Below are 26,576 nucleotides of genomic sequence, written 5' to 3'. Positions count from 1 at the left end.
TAACGGTATTTCCAGCCAGTTCTGGATGCACTGATGGGCCACAGAGAAAACGTACTGCATAGATTGATTTGGTTGTTTTGCTTCAATCCAACCTTTGCTTAGAGCAGAATTCTGGTCGTCCTCATGCTCTGAAATCATAGACAACATCATGTATAAAATATAGCAATATAAAAATATAATACTTCATTCAATACTACAGCTTCTTTCCCAATGCATTGTCAAATTAGTGAGGGAGTTTGGTGTTCCCTTTGTCAACATTGCTGAAGGAACAGTCGGTCGGAATGGCAATGTACATTGATAGTCCCAACGGTCTCACTTGAAGAGGTACTCCGTTCTATTTTTTCCTCTTTTCCCTTTTTCGTGCAAGTAAATATATATGACTAGAGGTGAAATAAACCAAAATAACTTAAATAGAAGAATCAATCCTCTCTTGGCGTTGCTTCATGATTTGCTCAAGTTCTGACGACTCTCTATTTTTCTGTAAGAAAAAAAAAGATAATGAATTTTATTTAAAAAAAATTACATAAGACAAATCACTTTAGTAATTTAGCATTTTCAAGAGTGAGTTCACCACTATGGTTTCTTCTCTCAGATTTCTCAGAAGCAATTTGAGATGACTGCAATTTTCTTCTCTTGTGAGCAAGAGACTCTCCCAATTTTAAACAAAGAATTATGGTCATGCTCTGATTTGACAGAGACTCAAAGCTATGTCCTGAGCTGCTGCAGTTCCTGTAGAAACTAAAATCTTACTCCTGTTCCTGCAAAAATGAAATCAATGTTGCACCCAACCACTGCAAAACCTTGATTCAAGGTGAATATTTGTCTAAAAGTATACACACACATAATATCCTGGTGGATCCTATGAAGGAGAACTAAGAAAGATGCAAGCCATATTATTACTTAAAAGTTAGACCTGCAGTTTTACTACAGAAATTTTTTTTTTTATTGATTTGACAATCCATGACAAAAGCACATGAACTATAAGAACTGCATATATAGAAAAGTCAATGATTGAGATTCAAAATAAACATAAAATGCAAATAAATTATCAGGATCACTAGACAACTAAATATCTAGCAGAAATAACTATTGCAACAATTTAGCAGCCCATCCGTAGAAATGTTGTAATCTGTCAGTTAAGATGAGGAAAATAATTTTCCCCCTTTGATTAGCATGGTTGTAATTAAGAGAGGTGCTATTAATTCAGCACTATGACATATAAAAGGGCATTGCCAGGGGATATATAAATTTGTTTCCTCTAATGAACTTGGACAAAGTTGTTTTTGCAGAGAAATCTGTAGTCTTTTTCCTAACAAGTGGCAATCTTAGGCAAAGGTAAGGGATCTTTTGTGGGCCAGGCAAAGAATGCTTGCTAATCTTTTTAGTGTAAGAGAGCACAAGCCTGCAAAATACATTGTTGGAAGATGATTTAATCCTGTAAAATGACACTGCTGAGGAGCCGCTGTTTCAATTCCAACCAAGTTCTCTGAGCCAAACAAAATAAAGACCTGATAGGCCAGAACCTTTCACAACAATTCCAGTCTTTTGTGTGAACATGCGGTTATCCTGCAAAATCAGAGAAACGGGGGTGCTATCAAAGAAGCGTAAATTGGTCCAATATTTCAACCAGTGGTTTCATTTGGTCTCCAAAGAAATTAGCTCAAATTCTAGTCTTAGCATGAGGTAAGATAAAACAATGAGTTACTTGAAGCAAAGCCCTTAGAAATTTGGATTTGATTATCTTCATGGAGCTGGTACAAAAGAGTAACATCCATGCATCATACAGTAGATGATTAATGAACTTTGCTCTGAAACTTTTAATGGCACTACACATACTTATTATCTTTATATTAAGTGTGCTGCAGCTGCCAAAAAAGCCAACACAGTGCTAGGCTGCATTAACAGAGGGATAGAATCAAGATCACGTGGAGTGTTAATACCACTTTACAATGCCTTGGTAAGGCCACACTTGGAATACTGCATCCAGTTTTGATCACCACAATGTAAAAAAGATGTTGAGACTCTAGAAAGAGTGCAGAGAAGAGCAACAAAGATGATTAGGGGACTGGAGGCTAAAACATATAAAGAATGGTTGTTAGAATTGGGTATGTTTAGTTTAATGAAGAGAAGGACGAGGGGGGACATTATAGCAGTGTTCCAGTATCTCATGGGCTGCCACAAAGAAGAGAGAGTCAAGCTATTTTCCAAAGCACCTGAAGGCAGGACAAGAAGCAACGGATGGAAACTAACCAAAAAGAGAAGCAACTTGGAACTAAGGAGAAATTTCCTGACAGTTAGAACAATTAATGAGTGGAGCAACCTGCCTCCAAAAGCTGTGAATGCTCCAACACTGGAAGTTTTTAAGAGACTGGACAGTCAGAATAAAATATAGGGATTATTGTTACATTACTTTTATTAGCCCTATAAAAATGCATTTCATTTAGAAGATATAGTCAGTTCTTAAAGGTTACAAATTAATTTCTGCTCTGGCTGAAAGTACATGAACAATAAACTACCTCAATGGTCCTCAACTATTTCTCCACCACAGATCCCTTTTAAAGTCCTTTTGTGGCCACACACCATGGCCACGGGACCTCCAAAAATTCAATATTTAAATCATAACGTTTCTTCAAACCTTTGCAGATCCCCTTTGACGACATCATGGACCCCCAGAGGTCCATGGACCACAGGTTGAGAGCCACTGAACTAACTTATTAGCACAGCAATGAAATCTATTAGTCCATCTGTAACACTTTAAAGCAGCATTTTTCCCCAGGATCTTGAGATTTCCCTCACAGTATTAACAGTCTTAAAAGATTAGGACTACACTATAATGTTACTACCCATCCTTTAAATTATGGATGTGATCATCAAAGGGTTGCTATTTTAGAAACCTTACCTCTAGATAAGACTTTCGCACTGTGATTTTGCTAAATACCCGGGCACCTTCTTCTCCGCATACTTTTTTCAATTCTTCTTTGTTCAAGGAGAAAAGCTGTGCTCCTGTCAGTATGCCAAGATGCTCCACGGTTCTAAAAAAATGTTAAGGAAAAAGCACTATTTAAAGAGGTACAAGGCCTTAGAGTTAGACATTTGACACTTTTCATCATAGGCCAATAGTTTCTGAGGGAGGAAGGTATCCTAAATTTACAGAAGATTGCAATTAGTTCTGTATCCTTGACATCTGCTTCAAAGGTTTCTAAAAAGATGCCATGATCTCTTCACTGAGAAAGGTCTGCATTCAGTCTTCATGAAATATAAGAAATTTGAAAAGTGGACCAGTTTCTTAAAACTGAACTGGAACTAGAACTATAAACTAAACTAAACACTAAACACTAAACAACACTAAACCTAAACTACAGTAATACATTTTTTAAACCTCTTTCAGAACTGGTTGTTTTTGCCCTTTCCTCCTGTGCCATTTTGCGCAGGTATAAAAGATCCTTTACTGACATACATAAGTAGTGGACAAACTACTCAAAAGACCTAATCATCACTGTCATAGTTATGTAAACTTTAATCTAGGAGTAGTTATGAGGATAACAGAACAGCCGTCTGATACGCAAAGGCAGTTCCTGTCATTCTCCTTTTTAGCCAGGATACAACTAAGCACAATAAAACTATCCCTCAGTGATCTGCAGATAGTTTTTACATTATGATTCACTGGAAATCCTGCACTAATCAGTATAACATCCAAATGTTTCATTGTAAGTAGGGATTATTTTGGCTATTCTAAATTGAAAGTATATTTATACAATGCCCTTTACAGAAGAATGAAACTGAAGAAGATGGTAATACATGTGCCCAGCAGCAGTAACACACTTTATTTATTTATTTTTTAAAAACACATACATTGATTTGCATCTCCAGATGTCTCTCTACAATTATTCCTTAACATCTTTCTCAGGAGGGTAATCTTTAAGCACTGATTATATGTGCTAGTCCCCTGAGGGTAAGCAATATTATGCAGAGCACAGGAAAGGAGTTAAGAACTAGCAAGCACCTCAGAAAAAGCAAAGGAAATACAACTCAAGTTACACAAACACCCTTCATCATACCTCTCTTTATCATTCGGTCCCTACAATCCTACTACATTCGGTCCCTACAATCCTACTATCATTCGGTCCCTACAATCCTACTACTTTATCCTACACTGCTTTTCATTTATTTAAATAAAATCAGGACCACATCAACTTTCTCAGCCTTCCTCTTCCTCGCAATCCAATTACTCTTCCTTCATATATTGGCTTCGTAATTTGATCCTAGATCATACTATCTATATAGGCTCAAATCACCTCAATGTACTTTCTTCATACTGGTCATCTAACTTAGTGTTCCATCCACAATCATTGAACTCCATATAATCTTGAGCCCATCACTTGTTTTATCACACACATTCCATCTCACCACATTCAGCTTAACTTTTATATTTCTCCTGACATATCCAAACTTCACTGTCAAATAAAAAAGCAAGCAGAAACACACACGTATGCACTGTTTCCTGCTATCCCAATCACTTCACATTATCTGAAACAAAAATGAATCTGTTGCCCTATAGATGCATTAGACTTACTTCCATTATCCTTAGCCTACAGTTATAGGGAAGGGAAAGGAAAATTGCAAGAAATTAAAAAAGAAAACATCTGGGGAGGCATTGAAAAAGAAGAGCCACTTACCCTTTGCTGAATGAATTTGCTTCCAGCCAGACTCTGACTTCCTCAGCATTGGATTCAAAGGTTAAGGGCACAAGAACGTGCTGGGTCTTCTCTACTCTGAAATTCCTTTGAGGTTGCTGGATTTTTGTATTTGTGATCTTTTTCAGCAATTCATCATTGACCTCGTCCATGTGATGGATTAATTCTAAAAAAAGAAATTGAGGAAAAATTATGCAAGTTCAAAACAGGCATCAGGGCTATCAATCATTTAAAGCATTTTTTGTTACAGGAAGTCTCTTCCTCAATTATTTGATTATATTTAAGTTATATATAAAAGCACATTTAAAGATGTTCATTTCCAGCTACAGGTAGTCTTCGACTTACAGTCATTTATTTAGTGACTATTCAAAGTTACAACGGCACTGAAAAAAAGCGACTTATGACTGTTTGTCACACTTATGACCATTGCAGCATTGCCATGGCCATTTGATCAAACTTCGGTCGCTGGGCAACTTGCATGTATTTATGTCGATTTGACTGTCCCGGGGACATCTGATCTCCTTTTGCGACTTTCTGATCAGCAAAGTCAATGGGGAGCCAGATTCACTTAACTACCATGTTACTGACTTAACAACTGCAGTGATTCACTTAAGAACTGTGGCAAGAAAGGTCATAAAATGGGGGAAAACTCACTCAACAACTGTCTCTCTTAACAGCATGAATTTTGGGCTCGATTGTCGTAAATGGAGAGCACAGCCCAAAATTTTCTTCCCAAAAAAAGTGTGCTCTTAAGTCTCTTCCACGCAACTTGCATTTCCCATGAAAACCTTTAAAGTTAATGGTCAACCACTGAATCTACAAGCATCAAACTGAAATCTTATTTTATACTTACTGTATGTATTTGGGAGTCAGCCTTCAAAGTAATTGGAATATATTTCCAAGTAGACCTACAGTACATTGAATTTTATTCCACGTGCGTTAAATTTGCAAGCCTACTATTGAGAACATTAAAATATGGCAGAGAAATAGATGAACTGTCCTTCCTACTTTGGGAACAAGTAACTACAGTATGAGGATAATTTAAAGCAAAATATAATACCAAGAGGTATTACAAAGCGATGGATTGTCCACCAGTAATGCTATGAGATCATTTCAATGCACATTTGAGACTGAGGTGGCTTCTCGAGATTGCTTCATTATTTATAATAAGAACTCATGATAAACAAGTTACATTTGCCTTCTTTAAACAATTACAAAAGGATCAAACCTTCCAATACATAATTTATCTTTTATAAACATGTGTGATAATGCCTTTTCTTTTAACTTGCGTATTGCAACCCAGCTACGCATTTAAGATTAGTTCTTAGTTCAAAGGTTCTTGGTGCTGATCTTTCAACTGATCTGAGTTGAACGATCAGTAATTTTTGGCCAGTGTAATAATGTACCTTTCCTTTAAAATGTTAAATATATGAGTTCAGACTGCATGGGTACTTACGTTCTTTGGCTTCTGAAGAATTGTGGGCTGCCATTTCACTTCCCCACTTCTCTCCAGCATAGCTAGGAGGTAACTTATGGGAAGGGCTGGAAGATCCAGATGCTCTTGGACTCAGGTCTCGGTATTTCTGATTACCCTACAAAATGCCCAATGTGTAAAAATCAGATTTCTATTATCCTTCATTCCTTATTGCTTGACAAGAAAGTATAACCAGTTAACTGATGTAAATCCTTGATTTATTGTTGTGTCCAATTATAAAATTCCTACCATCGTTCTGAGTTTATTAGAGATAAAGCTGCTTAGGACATCTGCTTTTACTGGCATTTGGCTGAGATTCCAACATGCTGGAATATTATGATGGAGATTAATATCTATGTATATAGGCAGATATCTCTGTGGATAACAGAACAGAGACTTTGATTCTCTACGAAAATGTATCATTAAAGACCACCACAGAAATGAGTACTTCTTTCAGTATAGATAGTCCTCGACATACAACAGTTCCCTTAGTGACCATTCGAAGTTACAACGGCACTGAAAAAAGTGACTTATGTCCATTTTTCACACTTACGACCATTGCAGCATCCCCAGGATCACGTGATTTACATGTGGATGCTTGACAACCGACTCACATTTATGATGGTTGCAATGTCCTGGGGGCCATGTGATCCCCCTTTACAACCATCTGACAAGCGAAGTCAATGGGGAAACCAGATTCACTTAACAACCATGTTACTAATTCAACAACTGCAGTGATTCATTTAACTGTGGCAAGAAAAGTCGTAAAGTGGGGCAAAATATCTCTTAACACATTTCTCACTTGGCAACATACATTTTGAGCTCAGTTGTTGTAAGGTGAGGACTACCTGAAGCAGGATATTTGTATGGTTTGTTTGATTGTATGTGACCCAAAATCATATTTGTGAGATGGGTGGCTCTATAAATAGGATTTATTTATTTATTTACTGAATTAATAGCCTGCATGATTTTTGTGCCCAGGTGGCACCCTAATTCTTTAGGAAAAGTTTTATCCTTTAAAACTACTTTTGTAAAGAATATTCACCAGGAACTGTATCTGATATATTGGCACACAGCTACCTAATGAAATATAACATGGTGCAATTCAAAGAATGCATTTAAATCTTCCCTCAGACATGAAGGGTTAGAACAGGGGTAGGCAACCTTGGCTCTTTTATGACTCGTGGACTTCAACTCTCAGAATTCATAAGCCAGCTGGCTCAGGAATTCTGGGAGTTGAAGTCCACAAGTCATAAAAGAGCCAAGGTTGCCTACCCCTGGGTTAGAAGGTCAGTTTAGGGTCAATGAGTATTTTTGTCTGCCCTAGCTCACATTATTGTTTTGAGGAGAAAGGGAGGGAGGAAGAAACGTATCTATGCCATTCCACTGTTGTTTTAATAAAGAAGGAGAATTGTTAAAGAAAGAGAATTGTGAAGAGGGAGTGTGTGTGTGTGTGTGAGACTAAAATATGATTTCTTTGTTGTTAAGAAAAATTAATAGCCAGAATCACTTAGGGAAGCATATCTACCAAAGTCACCTATGCAATTTTGTGTTTATTTTAAAGAACTACGGTCTCTAATTTAAGAGCTAAATCAGACCTGCATCATTGCTGCAAAATCCTCCTGGGTCATCAGATTTAAGATATTATATGGAACATAACCAGCCTGTCCACTTCGGTTTTTCAGCTTCCACCACTGTTTGTTATCTTCCAACACCTGTGAATAAAAAAAAAACAATTTATCTGCTACGAAAGATTACGTTCTGTGGTTTGTTTAAACATCTCCACTAGAATTTTTACCTTTTACAGGTAGACTTACTTGACTTACAACCATTCATTAGCAACTGTTTGAAGTTACAATGACACCGAAAAAAGTGACTTAGGACTATGCCCTCCCATTTACAACCATTGTAGGATCCCCACAGTCACGTGATCACACTTGGCCATCAGCACGCATTTATGATGTTCGCAGCATCTTGAGTCAGATGATCATCATTTGCAACCTCCCCAGCTGGCTTCTGACCAACAAAATGAATGGGGAAGGCTGCATTTGCTTAACAACCATGTTATTCACTTATCTGCAGTGATTGCACTTGGCAAAAAAGATCACAAAATCAGGCACAGTTCACTTAATACCCGCCTTACTTAGCGATGGAAATTTTGGGGGTAATTCGAGGACTACCTGTATATTCCTTGCACAATTAAACCAAGAAGTCACTCTTTACATTCTTGAGCACACAGTTATTTCTGTTCTGTAAATAGCCTGGCATATTTTTTCCCTTGAGAATATGTCATCGCGTTCAGATAATTTTACAGAAAAACTTTACTAGCAAATAACTGAATTTCCATCCTATCTGCTTTTTAATCTTCTTTCCCCAAAGTCGAGTGCCTCCTGCCCCTTGCCCATTTGGCTTTGAGAATGACTAGTCAACTCGAAAGCTTCCCCATAGGTGCCTTCTCCATCGTATACACCAGTTAGTGCTGCACAGTATTAAAGTGCAACTTTCCTTCTCCTTCCTCCCTGCCTGAAATATCTCATATGGGATATTGGGTGTGGAGGGTTGAAGGATCCATTCAAAGCTTGTGTGATCACGCCCGCCTCCTGCCTCCCTTTTCCAGGCATTTGCAAGGATCTTGGATTCGTTCTTTTACCTCCAGAATTTCATCTTTCAGCACTGACAGTTCAGTTGCATTTCGAGCAGTGAAATCATAAAGAATTTTGGCGTATATCTTTGACTGAGCCATATCTTGGGCCTCAAAATTCCTGCAAGAAAGATATTGTAGGGGAAGAGCCAGGTTAGTCTATTGTGGCAAAAAAAAAAAAAAAAATTTGGCAGCACATTTCTCCATTAACAAATTTCTAGTCGGAATTCAATTCACATTTTAACAAAATTGGCTAGTTGAAAAGGATGACAATGCCTTCTGATTTTATTTATTTTTTGCAAGAAATATATAATGGCATTATCACATTACTAGTCAGGGTAACTCATGGCCTAATTTAAAATACCATACTGAAGTTAAATGACGCACCAATATATTTTTCCAGCTTTCTTTAGCTCATGTGCTTATATAGTTCCTGCAAAAAATTAAACTACACATTATGTCAACAAAATAATTAAAGTCTGCCTGTAAAAGTAACTAAAACAATAACCCTTCGGAACATAGTTTTAATTCATATTACAAAATACTTTTTCTTAAGCAAGCCAGGCCTTGGACAAGACATCGTAAGACAATAACTGCAACCTCAGTTCTGCCAAGAGTTGAAATGAAACTTGGCAGCATACGAATGTGTGAAATATCAAGCTAAGTTAACAAGTAGAAGACAGCAGCTGGATTCCTTGTTCTCCTGCTTGTATTAAATTGGAATAGATAAAAGAGAAAATATTAGCTTTCATGGATTGAGGTTTGAAACCAAGACGGGGAACATCATGTGACCAGGAGAAAAGGTAGTGATCTTTTCCAGAAGTGCCTCCCAACATGAGAAACACAGAGAGGCACAAATAGGAAAAGGAGAATGATATTTAAGTGGGTGTAAAAAGAGTCACTTGAAAGAACGGTGGAGACTAGGAGAATGGTTTCATTGGATCAGTGACATTGAAATCTGTTCAAAAATACTATGAATTACTCTGAATCACTCGTGAACCCTACTGTGAAGGCCACTGGTCATCGTATATTCATTTATACTAACGCTATTAATATTTTTTCTTCATCCGTACAAATGTCATTTTGATATAGTACTAAACATGGATATTTAAGCCAATATAAGGTGTTAAGATCACACATATATTGGGTATTCTGAAGTTACTTTCTTCTTCTTTCTTTCTCTTTCTCTCATTCCCCCCCCTCCCTCCCTCTCCTATTTTTGATATTTTTTCTGGTTTCTTTGTTAGTTTTTAAAACTCTGTAATCCTTTTTGTCTTGTTTCATGTCTTCAGTTAAAAAGATAAAAGAGGGCAATTATTTCAGCCTTCCATAGTTACACAGTGAAACCCCACTAAGGCTGTTGTGTACAATCTGAGGTCCCAGGGTGGCTGCAATCACTCAAAATATTAGCCACAGACTTCATAGAGTCCCAACATGATTACCATTGAATTATTTAATATGACAGAAAAAGAAAACTATTCAATCACATTAAATTAACTTCACTTAAATAAAATACTAAATTAAATTGAGCGTACAGTAGTTTTTGCCCTGGTGTCATCCAATTGCAGGAATGCAGATCCCAGCTTGGCCCTCAACCTAAAGTTGTGTTATTTCTGAAAAGACAGATCCCCACCTCAATAAAGTGAAAAAAAAATTGATGTGACATCAGTCACTCACATTTTTTAATCCCACAAATAAAACAGTGAAAGGAAAATACCTATGTACATGTTGAGTAACATGCTGAGCAAAGGCATCCACTCCTTGCTTTTGGTCTGAAGTCTGGACTGGCTTCAACTGACGATTGGGACCCCCATTGGATGATGACAGCTTCCAAGGAGGAGAGGAGGAGGAGAAAGAGACCAGAATATTATTAATAAGGCAAATGCACACGTCCCAAAGAAAGTTCCTCATTTTTATCCATCAAAATCATAATAAGAAAGGTGGTACTTTCACTAATATCAGTTTCCAGGAGATCATATACACACACATATAAATAAAAGAGTATTTGTAAGAGGGCAAACCTGCCTGGCTGCCAAACTACCATTCCTATTGCATGAATAATCTCATGAAGTGGTATTAAATCATGTCATCAGTTTGCAACTAACTAGAACGGGTCTGCAACCTTAAACACTCAAAGAACCATTTGGACCCGTTTCCCACAGAAAAGAAAACACTGGTAGCCACAAAACCCTGCTGCTTCCCCCCCCCCCCCGCATGGAGCACCCTGCTGCCACTGCTTCCCCCCATCCAACCCCAATGGAGCGCTCCACTGCCATTGCTGCTTCTCCCCCCCCTGCACAGAGCGCCCCATTGCCACTGCTTTCCCCCATCCCCCTGACAGAGCGCTCCATCACCACTGCTGCTTCCCCTCCCCATGGAGCGCCCCACTGCCACTGCTTCCCCCCCACCCCCACACAGTGCCCCACTGCCACTGCTTTTTTTTCTGTGAGAATTTGGAATTGATTAATTGAACTTTTTTTAGTCCCACAAACTTATTTTGTTTGTGGGACTGCACACGGCGACAGAGGACAGGGAGCCGCAGCAGAGGGATGAAAGAGCCGCATGCAGCTCCGGAGCCACGGGTTGCTGACCCCTGAGCTAGAACCTCTGAAGGTTCTAACCATGGATGTAGGCTTCAGTTTTGACTAAAAAGGGGAGAGGAAGAGAGGAGAACTACCTATGGACAGATATCAGACACAAAATGAGGGAGAAAGAGAGAAATAGTTCTGGAGCAACTAAAATCTCATTTCCTCCACCATTCCACACGTTTTAAAAAATCAGTATCTCCCCCTCCCCCCAACTATGTCAAAAGATCTGTCTGTCAAAAATCCCCGAGCAGATTGATTTACATCCTGGTTAGTTCAATGAGGAACAGAGGGGGGGACGACACTGAAATAGCTCTTGTTAATTTCATCCTGGTTTCTTGCTTGGGCTGCTGTGCTCTTGGAATTTGCGTAGGTCTGCAGATTTGAAACAATGCAAATCAATCTTCACTGCCTTTTAAAGTGGTATGAGCAAGGTAACTTGGGATTTGGTCATATACAAAAATATCTAAGTGATTATTATAAAGAAGGCTAGTTATCTTTCCCTTTTATGGGTGGGAGAGTAGAATGCTATGTTAGCTGAAGCCCAGCCATTGGGAGGTGAAATGAGGCAAGGTTTTCACCAGCAGGAAAACAAGATACTCATAACGTTTTGAGAATTTCACTGCTGGAAACAAAAAGGGTTTTTTTTTTCTGGTTTGTTTGGCAAGTCACAAATAAATCAGTTCAGTGATGACATGAGAACACAAAGATGCAGATTGATTCTGGAACAGTGCAAATAAATCACATGAGTGTGCCTAGGCCAGGGGTAGGCAATGCTTAGCTAGATCGCTGCAAGTTAGCTAAGTATCAAAAATGTTCAACATGCTTTGAATGATCAATTCACCTTCCTATTTTTTTTTAAATTAATATGAACCATTCATAGATTTATCTATCTACTTCAACAACAGCATTGTATTTGGCTCACAATTTGAGTAAATAAGTTTAAAAAAGGAAGGAAGGAAGGAAGGAAGGAAGGAAGGAAGGAAGGAAGGAAGGAAGGAAGGAAGGAAGGAAGGAAGGAAGGAAGGAAGGAAGGAAGGAAAGTACCTCTTCTTGCAGATGGCCAATATCAATTTCCCATGGAGCCCCATGAAAGATTTCCAGGGGTGGCTCCCATCCGTTGCGAAACTTTGGAACATATCTTGGGATGTTGGCATCTCTTGGCCATTCGGCTCTTGGAACACATATTAAAAATAAGCTTATTTTATAGGGAGCAAGAACATACGATGCCCTTTCCCATTTTAGACTATGATTATTATGTCTCAAAGCTGAGCATATTTTTGGAAAATCAGCATTCTGATTGCTTAGCTCACATACAAATGCTGTCAATGAGCTTACAAAGCTAGACACAAAACAATCATTGTTCATACTGGTAGCATCCTATTTTCTGACTGTAGTCCACAAGTGCTTTTGGGGTCTCTATGGTTTTAAATTCATGAAGAGAGAAACTAGTGGGGAAGAAATGCTAATGTGTGCTCCATTGCTAAAACTATGGGCCTCACTTTCTAAATCGGGGAAATCTTTTCTTCAGACCACATTATTCTTGTTCAGATGGCATTTTAGGGAATTTTGCCTTTCACCAACTTCAGCCAAGGAAGACATGAGACTTCCTGTGAGCACCATGATGAGCTGATGTCCTGCTAGTAACAGGATCACATTTGCAAGGAGAATCATGGCTAAATGCAGGATTTAGGAGGAAGGGGAGATTGTTGAGATTATCTGCATGACTCTGATCAACCACTCCTTGTGAGTATACCATGGAAACCACTGTTTTGCAGTTGGCTTATGAGTTGAATACTTAGGAATCAGGGTTCCATCAAACTCACCCTCGCAACAGAGCTTTCTATGGACATTAAGCTTAACTGAGCCTCATTTCCTAATCACTTTTTGGATATATTATTTTTGTACTGTACTGGAGAGATTAAGACTCTTTGGATCAGCAAGATTTAGCTCTATTCATCGGATGACTTCACTTCTCTTGAGAGAAAAATAATTTAAATTTGATTTTAAAAGTCTTTGAAATATTGTTTTGGTTTTGTTATATGCCACCCAAAGTTACTTGTGAGATGGGTGGCCATACAAATTACCTAAATAAAAATAAATATATAAACATTTTTTTCCGATTATGCATTAAAAGGATATTTCAAATATGGATTTTGGAAAGTTAACAATGGATTAAGGGTCCACAGAAATTTTGGAATATTTCTCTGCCAAACGTTTTGATAAAATAGGTAAAATTGATGAGATGGACACAGGATGTTATAATGATGCTAGAGAACAAGAACAAGTTGCAACAGATAAATTTGAAATTATTTTGAAGGGGGACTTAATTATGATAAGAACCAAGAAGAATATAGAGAAAGATATGGAGATACAAATGGAACTGATGGATGATATATTTTCTAAAGGATATATACAACGTTTGAACCAGGAAATGGACTTCAATAACTTTTTCTTATTAGACATACAAAAAAACTCTATTAAGGTCTTGTAGGATTCTATTGGAGGGGACAAACACAAAAGGACAAATATTATTTATTGGATATATAAAAGAAATCTGCTAAAGTTCTGAAAGAATTGTAGTTCCAACAAAAATAGAAAACTAGCTCTGGGACTCTTTTTGAAGGGACTAAAAATGAGATTCTTAAAAACTTAGGGAAAGTTTACAAAACTAGCTTATTCACCCAGAACTAAAAGAAAAAAAAATGTTTTGTCTGGTTTCCCTTACTGGACTTTTGCTGGCAAATAACAATCCAGGAGGTATTTGGATTTTGGTTTTTATTTACCAGATGAGCTACAGAATGAAGAGAAATTATGTATTTAGAGATGGAGATAAACTATTTTAAAATTGTTTTCAATTGGTGGGATGATGGTGAAAGTTAATCCCTTTTTTCTTTTTTCCCATTTTTTTGTGTTTGTATTTTACTGCTTGTATTTTTAATAGTTTGTATTTGCTTTTGAGTTTATTCTTTCAATCATAAAATTGGTCTGGAAGAATCCTTCTCTGGGTTCCTCTTTTGCTTGGCTTTATTTACATACCTTGACCTTGTCCAAGTCTCTCCTAAGGATTCCCACAATGCCATTTCCTTTGGTGTTAGATGGCCTTTCAGGAAATCTGTGGTATCCTTTGAAAGAAGTGGACTGATGACAGACCTTGCAAATTCAGGGCCTCCACAGGTGTTAACAATCTGCATTACAGACAAGAAATCACAAATGAGAATTTCCAATAATCTTACAATATGGTTAACGCGTGTTTGGAAGATCAATTTTTAGGCCTTTACAGGTAGTTCTTGACTTAAGACCATAATTCAGCCCAACATTTCCGTTACTAAGCAAGACAATTGTTAAATGAATTTGGCCCCATTTTATGATCACAGTTGTTAAGTGAATCCCTACGGTTGTTAAGTGAATCTGGATTCCCCATTGACTTTGCTTGGCAAAAGGTGATCACATGACCCCGGGACAATGCAACTGTCATAAATATGAGTCAGTTGCCAAGCATTTGGATTTTCATCACGTGACCATGATGGGGATGCTGCAACAGTTGTGTGAAAAATGGTCATAAGTCACTTTTTTTTCAATGTTGCAACTTTGAACAGTCAATAAATGAACTGTTGTAAGTCAAGGACTACCTGTACTGTATAGGTGTCAAGATTTTGTATCTACCCCAGACTACCATTAAAGATACCTTCCTATTACAGGACTTGACAACTACATGTTTTGTTATTTTTTTTCCATCATTGCCGTTAATAATGAATGACTATAACTGGATTGTGATTCCCCCAAAAGTTTTGCAACAATTCATGTTATACTTTAAGGTATTGTTAAGAGTCCTACTTTTGCTGGAAAAAAACTAATTCAGCTACTTTTTGGAAATTGTAAAAATCTCCACATCTATCACAAATTTATTTTTCTTTTAAGAAAGAACATTTTGTTTTTTCTGCTTTTTTTGGGGGGTGTTATGTAAAATAGTCATGTGCTTGTCCAGAGTAAGAAATTCATGAGTTGACTCATTAGATATGATAGCTTTGCTATTTCCATACTCAGATATTTTGGGGAAACTGAAATAAATCCTCTCTGTTTGCCATGAGCTTTTCAACCTCCCAGGTTACTCCTTGGAATATTGTAAATCAGTCCCTAATCTGGAATAGATGAATATTTAAACAGGCTAGAAAAATGTAATATGCGTCAAAAACCTGCCTATTGCTGGTTTTAGTTATACTTCTCAAACCTACTTCCAGAAATTGCATGCAACATGGCCAGTTAGAATTCAGGGAATCAGAGGTCAACATATCTGGTTGCCATTAGATAAGAAACTCTGGATTAAAATTTATTGAATAAGGGAGAAGGTAATTTATACCAGTTCCAGTGGTCCAAACAGGAAATGGACTAATTCTGAAGCACTTGGATTCTGAATATGGTTTTTCAGTTTGGCCTGAGAAGAGAAGAAAAACAAGTTAAATCTAAATCTATTTTATAACTGTTCAAAAATAAAATGCAAACAGCAAAAATGTTTAGCAACCTCAAGAAATGCCCAAGAAAATATCCGGCATATTTCAATATCCAGATGCTGTAAACTAATTCTCTCTAAAGTAACATAAATCATGTATCCAGGTTCTTCTACAAAGTCAAATTAGGTACTGCATTATGACTGTACCTTATTCCCATGATCAGGTGGGCAGTTGGCTCTTGGCATTAGATCAATTATTGCAGGAATTACTAAGGGCTAGATTAAGTTGATCCCACTTAATCCAGAAGAGTTCTTTTGAGGTTTTTAAGGAACATACAATTGTATCGTTAGTCAAACATTATGTTTTATTAGCAGAGCTTGTTTAAATTATATGATGCAACTGCATTAACTGCAGTCTGCTGGGCAGGCCAAGCTTGAATCTTCTGCAGTGTAGCACCTGAAAGAGGCTAAACTATAAAGGAAACCCCAGGAAAGGGATTTATAAGAATGGTAAATGTGGCTATTGATATGAAAGAAAAACATATCCATTCTTTTTAGTGGTAAGGATTTGCTACCTTATTGCTATTTTCACAACAAGGCTCAAACAATAGCTTGGCAACTGCTTGTAGCCTTGACACTTCTCCCATCCTGCAAGAATCAGCATAACAGTATTGCACAGTGTCACTTTTCGCGAGATGGGTGATCATATACATTTAATTAATAGATAAACAAATATAGTAAAACCATTCATCCATTTGTCTATCTACTCATCTACTTGTGGGTTATTTCCTCCATGAGGGCAAGACGTCTTACAAAGCACTCCTCCACCCATCTTCTTTTCCCACATAACATCCTTGTGAGGTAGGGCTTGTTAAGAAAGAAGGGATTTCTAGGACTGAAGGTAAATTTAAGCCTGCCTTGCCAAGTTCCATACCAATGCCTGACCCGTCATATCACACTACCTCTTATATGACGCACTTGTTAAGGCTGCCTCAAGATTTGCACAGGTACTGAACTAGCCTATTAACCATGTTCTGCCAGTTTGCCCAAAAGATAATGACGTTGCACACGATGCCCGTGAAGATATGGTTATTCGGTTTTCTACAGCTTTCACCTCTCTGAGTACATTTTTAGACAAATGCTGCAGAGGGGAAACCTCTTTTCCCTCTCAAATACAACAAGGACACACTGTCAGAAAAGTCTTGGAAAGGGCTGATGCATTTTTTTCTTCTGTATTACAGTCCAATGTATCTGCTAAACAGCATAGTTAAGTATTTCAACAACGAACATGCAGCATAAACAGTTTTCAAACCAATAAATAGAACTCTCATTGTCAATAGTTAGCACTTGGCTGGGAATGATGTGAATTGTAATCCAACACATCTAAGAGCTCAGGGTTTGGCAAGGCTGCGGTAGGGACACACTGAGAACAATCAGTTTGAGGATCACCATTTTGGACTTGAGCTATCTATCCAGAACAAACTAGATCTTGCAAATAGCCCAGGGTTTTTTTTATAAAGGTTTTAGGGTTCACATTTAAGAATTTGACTGCATGATTGGTGGGAGAAAGTTTAAAATTTTCTCTACAAGCAATTGTTATATTCAGAATTTCTGCTTCTCGCTTTTCGTGGACAAGTAGAAGTAGAAATTAGACTTCATTATATGACATGATATGTAACATGTATACAAGTTAATCCAATTTCCAGTGCAAAAGAGTATTTGTCCTACATGCTGATATTCTGTGAATGGGTATTTTGGATCTTCTTGTAATACTACTCTTGACAGTCACTGTCTCCAGCTCTCATTTTCCAGTAGTAAGTGTACGTATAGTGTCTCTTTGAGGATAATACTCAATGCATCTTATGAAATGGATGACATAAAAACTAATGCTTGCATTTGTTACTTTTTAAAGTGTCAGCTGCAATACATCACCATATGCTTTTTTTTTGTTTGCAACTTTGTAAAATTGTTTACTACCTACTCAGATTCTGAGCTCTTTGGCTATACAAACATAATATTTGGTTGATTCCCAATAACAGCATGAGGCAAGCAAATAAGCCATTACCTATCCAATTGATACTTGAGAAAATTATACCCAATACCCTTTGCTTCTTACCAGGAGATTTAGTGCCAGCTTGATTTTCTGAAAGCAGTCAAGAAACTCAGTTTCATGTGGAGGTTTGGAGCGCAGAGTCAGAACTCCCTCTTTAGACCAAAAGACAATAAATTTTTTTTAAAAAATGTCACCTCTATGCATAAAGAAACATTAATAGGGAAACAGCTCTTTGTGACACGCTGACCATAAAATCTACATTCCTTGAGGGCACATTTGTGTTTGAAATACCAATCTCACCCAACTGGATGCCCTTCAGTGCAATGGGCTGTAACTTCCATCATTCCATAGCCAGCACAGCCAGTGGGGATGGCCAGAAGACATGTTATCTGCTAACGGCAGGATCTGAAGTCGTATATGTTTAGAGTCTCCATATGAGAAAAGATTGATGCAGTCTACAAAGAAACAGCCACCTAACCCAGGGGTAGGCAAGCCTGGCTCTTTTATGACTTGTGGACTTCAACTCCCAGAATTCCCGAGCCAGCCATGCTGGCTCAGGAATTCTGGGAGTTGAAGTCCACGAGTCATAAAAGAGCCAAGCTTGCCTACCCCTGACCTAACCCTATCAAGCATAGTTAAAAGCTACCTCTATAAACACTGGTGGTCAAAATGCCACTATATTTTTCCTTCATGTTCCAGGCCGATCAGAAACAGAGCTATGTGGGTTGGGGGTTGCTTGGTTCTCAAAGGCCTTATAGACAAAACTAAATATTGTCCCAGTCCCTTGGGGAACACTGAGAGATGGATTGTTCTCATTGGAGACATTGGAGGTCTTTAACGATGCCTTTTATTACATCTCTATGTGCTTTGGTTATTGTTTCCTAATTAAAAGGTCATCACTGTTTATTCTACAGGAAGAAATGAATCATTGCACTTGGACCCAAGGTCACAATGGTGGGGGGATAAAATAGGCCCATCCTGACCTCAAATGGCCAGTGTTCCTACCTTCTGCCTCAAAACCTAAAATGACAAGACTAAGAAAGAGCTAGAAGTGAAAAAGAGGAGCCTTATTTATCTTGGTCCAGTGGCTTTATTTTTGAACAGGAGGAGAGAAATGGAGCAAGGAAAGAGGTGAGTGGGTTTCAGAACTAGCTTGGAAGTCAGTATTTGAACTGGATCCTTCAAGACTGATGGGATAGGGTATATATGAAAGCAGGCATCCCTTATCAGTACTAGCTTAATAATAATAAACTACATCATGTGGTGCAATGGAGTCATCATTAAAAAACAAATGTGGCTCTTGAAAGAGTCCTTGACCTGATGTTTGCTGCTTCTTTCACTTCCTTGATGTGCATGTAATGATTAAACAAAGTAAACATGAAATCTTATTTTCTATTCAGCTGAAAATTTCAGAAAAAAACTTATACTTGCGTTTATTTTGATTAAAAGTTGCTAGGGCCACCAAGGCAAAACAGAATTATTGAGGAGTGGCTGGGTGCTTCTAACCCCTGGACCGTGTTCCTATTTGCTTATAAATTATTTGTAAAATAATTTATTGTCCAATTCTACAAAGGCCTCAAGAAAATTGACAAGGAATAAGAAAGCCACAAAGCCAATAAAAATGACATCTACTCTAGTATTGACCCATCTGTTATGGGTCCTCTCTCTTAAGGAGATGCATCCAATGGGGCCAAGAAGAAAATCTTCTCAGTGGTGGCTCCCTCCTTGTGAAACATCATCCCTACAGAGATACATTTGGCCCCCACTTTGACATTTTTTTGCAAGGGGCCCTGAAGACATGTTCTACTAGCAGGCTTGGGGACCCAAAAGTGATTTGGAGTGGCTGATCTGATTGTTGTCGCTAGGGGAATAAGTTTTGGGTTGGGGTTTTGTACTGAGGTTTTATCTTTGTAAGCCACCCAGAGTCACCATGAGAGAGTTGGGCAGTCATATAACTTTTTAAACAAACAAATAAATAAAGGCAGCCCTTATACCATTATCACCCCTAAGCAGAACAAAAACAGGTTGAAGCCGTTCTGGAAATTGAGGGAAAAAACTGCACAGGGTGGGCTAAGTCAAAGTAGAAAGGCTGCCCCATAGGCCACTATCCCTTTATCTCACGTACATTTTTCCCAACCTTTGTCCTCCCATTTTGGACATAAACTATGGATGCTTTCTTATCCCTTTTGAAGGAGAAAATCCCCTGAATCTAACACTGCACCCTCTAAAGAGTGTTTTATTCAGTTTCTCCTACAGCCAATGATTTAAGCTGTTGATACCTGCTGGCCCTTTCTTCTTGTTCTTCTTTCCCTTCTTCCTTTGGTTCAGTTGCCTGAATGCTTCTGCTGCTTTCTGAAGCTTCGCAACGAAAAACTCAATATCATCGAGGGTGCAATTCAGTATTTGCTGCAAACACATAAATGAGAGAACTTAAAGCAAAACAAACAGCCAGAAGCAATCCACGTTCACATGAACTTACTCTGCATCTCCCTGATTAAGAGTCAAAATGTTCATTGCAGCTTTAATCATGAGCATTCAGTGTGATCAACAAGTACATTTTGTTTTAAATAATCACCACTAGGAAATTGGGGTCGCCTCCAGGCAAGGTGCAGATAAATACTTGGACAAATGCATCTTTCCCTGATGTGTTCTTATTTGCATTTCAAAAAAAAACATTTTCTTTGGTAACACATGGACAATCAACAATTGTTAATAATAATAATAATAATAATAATAATAATAATAATAATAATAATAATAATAATATAACAACAACAACAATAGTAAAGTTGGAAGGGACCTTGGAGGTCATCTAGTCCAACCCTCTGCTCAGGCAGGAAACCCTATACCATTTCGGACAAATGGCTGTCCAGTCTCTTCTTAAAAACTTCCAGTGTTGGCGCATTCACCGCTTCTGGAGGCAGGTTGTTCCACTGGTTAATTGTTCTAACCGTCAGGAAGTTTCTTGTTATCAAAATGGATTTTATCATCAAGTGGTTACTTCATCTTCTCCCATATTTTTTTTAAAATTACTATCACTAACCGTTTCTTTTTCAATCTTCTGTGCTAAAACTGCACGAGACTCCAGTATTAGAACTCTCGATGATGAAGCAGCTAGTATAAGACGGTTTTTTATGTTTTTTGTTCATAACAGTTACCTTTCTTCAGTTTTGTCCTCACCTTAATTTAATAAACAAATTTTTGTAAGGGACATAGTTCAATAGGATAAAGAAACTATACTTATAATACTTATGCCTATAATACCTTAACACAGTTTCCTTTACCGAACTAAAAGTATTTATTAAAAACTCAGAAGGTGGAAACATCCCACATTAATTTATTTTGCTGCTCTGGATGTAACAATCATGCATCTAAGAAAATTGGCAGAGCTTCATCAATTTGCCTAACTCCACATTCTGTTTTACAGAAAGAGCTGTGTGGGCCTCATTGCCAAGGATTTGTCAGATAAGAGCTGCAATGAAATTGTTCTTGAGCACAACCCCCATAAGCCTTTAAAATGTGTCCTTTTTTAGCCATCTCTGCAGCAAAACTGAGTTTGACTTGTTTTCAAACAGCCTTTTTGGGAAGAAAAGAATCAGAGTGCCAAGTTTTGAAAGTAAATACACTGTAGTACTAGATAATAATAATAATAATAATAATAATAATAATAATAATAATAATAATAATAATAATAATAATAATAATAATAATAATGATAAAGTTGGAAGGGACCTTGGAGGTCATCTAGTCCAACCCCCTGCTCAGGCAGGAAACCCTATACCATTTCGGACAAATGACTGTCCAGTCTCTTCTTAAAAACCTGCTTCTGGAGGCAGGTTGTTCCACTGGTTAATTGTTCTAACTGTCAGGAAGTTTCTCCTTAGTTCTAGGTTGCTTCTCTCTTTGGTTAGTTTCTACCCGTTGCTACTGCATATCTAACACAGTCCAGAATCCAGGTGTTCTCATCTGATAAGTTCATCTGACATTACAAAATGTCTCTCTACGAACCTTATGTTTTAAATCATCTTGCAATATACAGATATACATTGAAGTGGGAAGCTGGCTGATAGTCAGGTTCAACTTTTGGGATACATGAATGATTAATTGTAATGCAAATGCATAACTTGCTTCAAAAGGCATACACAAAGGACATCTCCCTTTATGGACATTATTTCTCTTTTGCAAAACTAAATTTTAAAATAGGATTCTAGTTCTCAGGATCAAAGTATAGCTCTGTTAAAAAGTCCCAACAAAACAATCCAACAGAGTTTAAAGCATCTTAAACCTTCAATTAAACACGTTTTTCAGTGTCAAACTGACACGACGGCTGGGGATGATGGTTTATAGTTCCTTGTGCTTGAGGGCATCAAGGCAGGAAAAGCTGCCATATACAATAAAAGTTCCCTTCAGAGAAAAACTCAAGCTTTGTAATTTTTTCCTCTCGGAAAAAAATCGGCAGATGAAGCTTTCCTCTGCGTTCTATCACCCGATTGGCTAAAATTTTATCTCTTAGTGTGCTATCCATCATGCAATTATAAAGTTGCATCAAGCTCCTATTAATTAAAAAAGGGCAGTGGCTCTGTTCTGGTCCTTCTGGTTTCTTCAGCAGGAAATCTGCATGTCCACCCACTTTGCATAAATTGCTGTAAAGTAGCAGACAGGTTAACATCCTTTATTTCTTCTTGCAATGCTTGTGCTCTTGATGGAGCTACAGCACCCTTTTTCGTTTAGCTTTGGGCGTGTGAATTAGCTGCTAATTCCCATGCCAAAAATCTCTGCTGTTCTTTGAAAAACCCAACATATGCAGGGAGGGGTTCTTTTTGCTGTAATCAGTCCCATCATCCACCGCCTCCTACTCACTGGGGCAAATACATTCATGTGCTGTTCCCCAGGAGGAGGCGATGGATTAGAGGAGAAAATGAAACTAGGACTTTGTGATTGCTAGAGGAACTAATGACCAGAAAGGGTGAGTCCCTAGACGAACACCTGAAAATGTTAGAAAATTAGTTATCAGTTAATCAGTAGCTAGTGCCAGCTGGAAGTGTACACAAGGTTTGTGAGATGGAAAACAGACTATGTATCGAGTGGGTAGCTCTACATTCAGCAATAGATTTCTGGTTGATTTGTAGCAGACTGGCAAGAATCTCTAACGCCCTAATTGTTTAACAGCAACAGCACCACAGACTCCTACCTCACCTCTGTTCTGATCAGCAAGAATCAAATCAATTCTGAGGGCCTATCTATTTTTGTACATATGCAGTTTTTTTGCATGAGGTTCCAGTAAAGCCCAAGGGTTCTATTAAAAACAGAAATGTTGCAAAGTTGAAGCCTGCCTTCCCCATCTATTGACGCACAAACCACCTGCCGTCATCTTTTAAAATCTGTTATTCTTTGGGACTGCTGTTCCCAGAACTAAAGAGGTTCTGAAGAGGTTGAAGGAGGAGGCTCCAGTACAGTGAAGATATCTAGGTGTAATTCAGGCTGTTCAAAGGCCAAGGGGAAGGGGATTTAAGCATGCCATGCTTTAATTATCATATGGAAATATTCATGAATGCCTTGTTTCCTTGAGTCTTTAAGACATGCCTTGATTTTCCATTGGCCGTGTTAGTGTGGCAATGAGAGGCTCCTGCAAATGCTGCCAGAACTGGCCCTCAGGTCCAGGTGCTTGGCTTGGTGCTCAGTCTGAAGTGCTCAGGGATGTGGTGGAATGTAGTCTGGATTCCCAGGAGGGAGGGGCTGCATTCTAGAGGGCAAAGAGGCAGCAAAGCATGGAAAGTTTGCTTGGGAGAAAAAAGGGTTAAGAAGGCTCCTCCCTAGCAATTCTCAAAGAGATGCCAAGAATCAATAAACTGATTTATTTTGGCAAGATTTTTTTCCGTAGCTGAGGAGCAATAAAGGAAACCACTCAGAAATAATTCCACTTTGAATTTTTTGGTTCTTGGGGCCTGATAGAGCAGTGACTATTCCTGTTACCTGGCTGGGAAGGAGGGACCACACGATTCTGGTTGTTCTTTTGGGAGCCTCTGCTTTCATCCTGGAAAGGGATGGGTGCAGGCCCTTGAGGTGGGGGAAGGATGGATTGCCTCTGCTTGATCTTCTCTTGGTTCACTCTGCAGAAGGAAAATAGGAATGGTTTTGATAACTAAAAGATGTACTATTCACTCTAATAGCAGGCAGAGAGCAAATGAATTTGAACCTGTGTTTATTAATTTGGATTTTATTGGATTTAAGAGCAATGTTTAATTATAGAGGGGAGGAGTACAAAACATTTCATATTATAGACCTCAATTATGGATGATCTAACAGTGCAAAGCCTTTCACTGACATCCACTGTACAGATTAAGCTGATCTGCATATGTTGATCATTGTAGAAATCCTACTAAATTCGGCTAGATTTAATGCTAAATAAACAAGTGTGCATAAAATCACCATTCTACTTTGCTTCTCTCAGCAAGCAAGGAGTCAGTAGAGGTATCAGGCCAAGCCCACAACTGGCTGTTGAACATTTTCTTCAGATACTTCTCTGGTTTCTAAAGTTCCACAGGCACAACGACATACTTGCTCCATTGCTGAGGGGGACATTTTTATCCTCCATTTTCCCAGGCTTAGTACTTTTGTTTTTACGTTGTTTATTATTGTGGCTTTTACATTTTTGTCTGTTTTTATTGGCTGTTTTGTTATTGTAGTGCACCCTCCCTTTGGGGGGAGATGTGCAGCTATATAAATTTGATAAACAAATACTTTCAAGATTATCTCTGATTTACGTGAAATTTCTAAGCATGACCAGTCCTTTTACATCCTGTGGGTTGTTTTTTTTTCCTGCTCGCCAAGGGGAATGAAATGCACACAGCAGCTCTATGGATAATAGAGACTAATATGGATGAAGGAATGTTTCTTTAATGACCAAGTCTTCCAGGTACTGAGAAACAGCAAACTAGTGGGCATCTTAAGGCATAAGTCCAATTGATGAGAACTTTCAGGTAAATTTCCACAGCAACTAGGACATGACCCTTTTGTACGAATTCAAAATCAGTTCCAGATTTATCTTATTTATTTTTATCCCGCCTTTATTATTTTCTTTTATAAATAACTCAAGGTGGCAAAACATACCTAATATTCCTTCCTCCTCTATTTTCCCCACAACAGTAATTCTGGGGGTGGGGGGGGTGGTACTGAGAGAGAGAGAGTGTGGCGCAACTGGCCCAAGGTCACCCAGCTGGCTTTCACGCCTGAAGTGGAACTCACAGACTCTGGTTTCTAGTCTGGTGCCTTAACCACTAGACTAGACCAAACTGGTTCACATCTCTGTCTGATCTCATAGCATCAGCTGGTTTGGGAACCTGAGTCAATTTATTTCTAGCTCTGTGGTAGTTTATTTGAAGCCAGAGCATAGGTGATTTTTTTCCTGAACTTGTGGTTCTGCAGGGTTTGTGGTTGATTTCATTTTCACTGATGAAAAGAAATGCATCATCTTGTCTTCTGGAACCAAAGCGGCCACTGTTTTCTCTCACCAACTTACCTAGCATACCATTTACCTTCCTACTGCTTGCCTTGTTCCCAATAATTATCTACAAGCATTGCACTGCGGTTAATATGTAATCAAGATTGCAAGTAGGAGGATAAAATGCCTGATTATAAAGTTGCTGACATACTAGCATTTCACCATCGGGAGAAAAAAAAACAAAAAAAGCAAGGGCCTTTTAAATGTGCAATAGTTGTCAGCTGTGTAGCCAGTTAAGTATCTCCTCAAAGCAGCTGCTCTGACATGTTTGTTAAAATGGCTGAATAAATGGACACATTGTGCACTGAAAAGGTAGCAGTGGTTTCTTTTATTTCCCTTTTATATGAAATGGGGAAGAGGGGATTGAGTAACCCCAGTGCAACAACTGTTCCAGACAAGGCTCCAACTGGACAGTGTCCTTTGGTGAATTGGAAGGGAGATGGATGAACATGGATGGACTCATATTATTGGTATACAATCCCCAATTTCGAGGTTTAAATTATTTCTATGGGGATTGAAGATAGTATGCAACTATCTCTAATCCTATCAACTTTATATTTTTTTCATTTGCAAATGCATTAAGCAGGGCTTCATCTGTGCCCTATTAAGTTCCAGCAAGACATATTTAGGCACTTGCACAAAGTCACTGCTTTCATTTCCCAGTCCTAGAAACTGATTCACAATGATCTGCAATTAGTCTCCAGCTGATGCAAAAAAATCCTGAACAATGAAATTTAGCAGAATGGTTTCTGAACAATTGTGCTGAAATGTGATAGCATTAAGAGGTGAATTTCCACTTGTCTTTTCGGCTATTTCCTCTGTTACTGAAACCTGTCTGAAAGACTCCCATCCAATTCTCATTCATTAGAGAGAAAGAGCCATTTTGCTGCCAGAGACAATTCTGTCCTCCATCTTCATGGAAAATGGGTAAAATTCCTCAAAGTTTTGCTACTCAAAGTGAACTCCCACCATTCATTTTCAAACTGCAACAACTCAAATTTGGAGAGGAAATTTGCAACCCCTGTAGTCCAAGAAATGCCTTCTCTGGGCTCCCTGCTGGAGTTTGTCCATATACAGAAGCCACTTACTTGAGGGTCTGTGGCCGTATCTTCTTTCCAAACTTATGGTCAGCAAGTGCACTTTCTATGTCCTCGTGAACCATCTCTGCCTAAAACACA

General features: G+C 38.3%; 1 protein-coding gene across 1 annotated transcript in view; it reads right to left on the bottom strand.

Moving 5' to 3' along the window:
- Positions 1-354: 354 nt before the first annotated feature.
- EPS8L2 (EPS8 like 2) overlaps positions 355-26,576 on the bottom strand; it is a 91,758-nt gene continuing 65,536 nt past the window's right edge. Inside the window, exons 7-21 of the mRNA XM_029283343.1 lie at positions 26,487-26,566; positions 23,853-24,007; positions 20,941-21,011; positions 20,177-20,303; positions 17,961-18,049; positions 15,755-15,829; positions 14,434-14,582; positions 12,442-12,568; positions 10,527-10,636; positions 8,819-8,930; positions 7,767-7,883; positions 6,151-6,286; positions 4,677-4,860; positions 2,900-3,032; positions 355-478 (exon numbers count right to left, since the gene is read on the bottom strand). Coding sequence (XP_029139176.1) covers positions 407-478; positions 2,900-3,032; positions 4,677-4,860; positions 6,151-6,286; positions 7,767-7,883; positions 8,819-8,930; positions 10,527-10,636; positions 12,442-12,568; positions 14,434-14,582; positions 15,755-15,829; positions 17,961-18,049; positions 20,177-20,303; positions 20,941-21,011; positions 23,853-24,007; positions 26,487-26,566 — 1,737 coding nt within the window. The 3' untranslated portion in view covers positions 355-406. The remainder of the gene's footprint in view (positions 479-2,899; positions 3,033-4,676; positions 4,861-6,150; positions 6,287-7,766; positions 7,884-8,818; positions 8,931-10,526; positions 10,637-12,441; positions 12,569-14,433; positions 14,583-15,754; positions 15,830-17,960; positions 18,050-20,176; positions 20,304-20,940; positions 21,012-23,852; positions 24,008-26,486; positions 26,567-26,576) is intronic.

Source organism: Protobothrops mucrosquamatus, unplaced genomic scaffold (assembly GCF_001527695.2).
Source record: "Protobothrops mucrosquamatus isolate PMUCROS unplaced genomic scaffold, P.Mucros_1.0 scaffold_56, whole genome shotgun sequence".
Taxonomy (NCBI): Eukaryota; Metazoa; Chordata; class Lepidosauria; order Squamata; family Viperidae; genus Protobothrops; species Protobothrops mucrosquamatus.
This window is presented reverse-complemented; position numbering and strand designations above follow the sequence as displayed.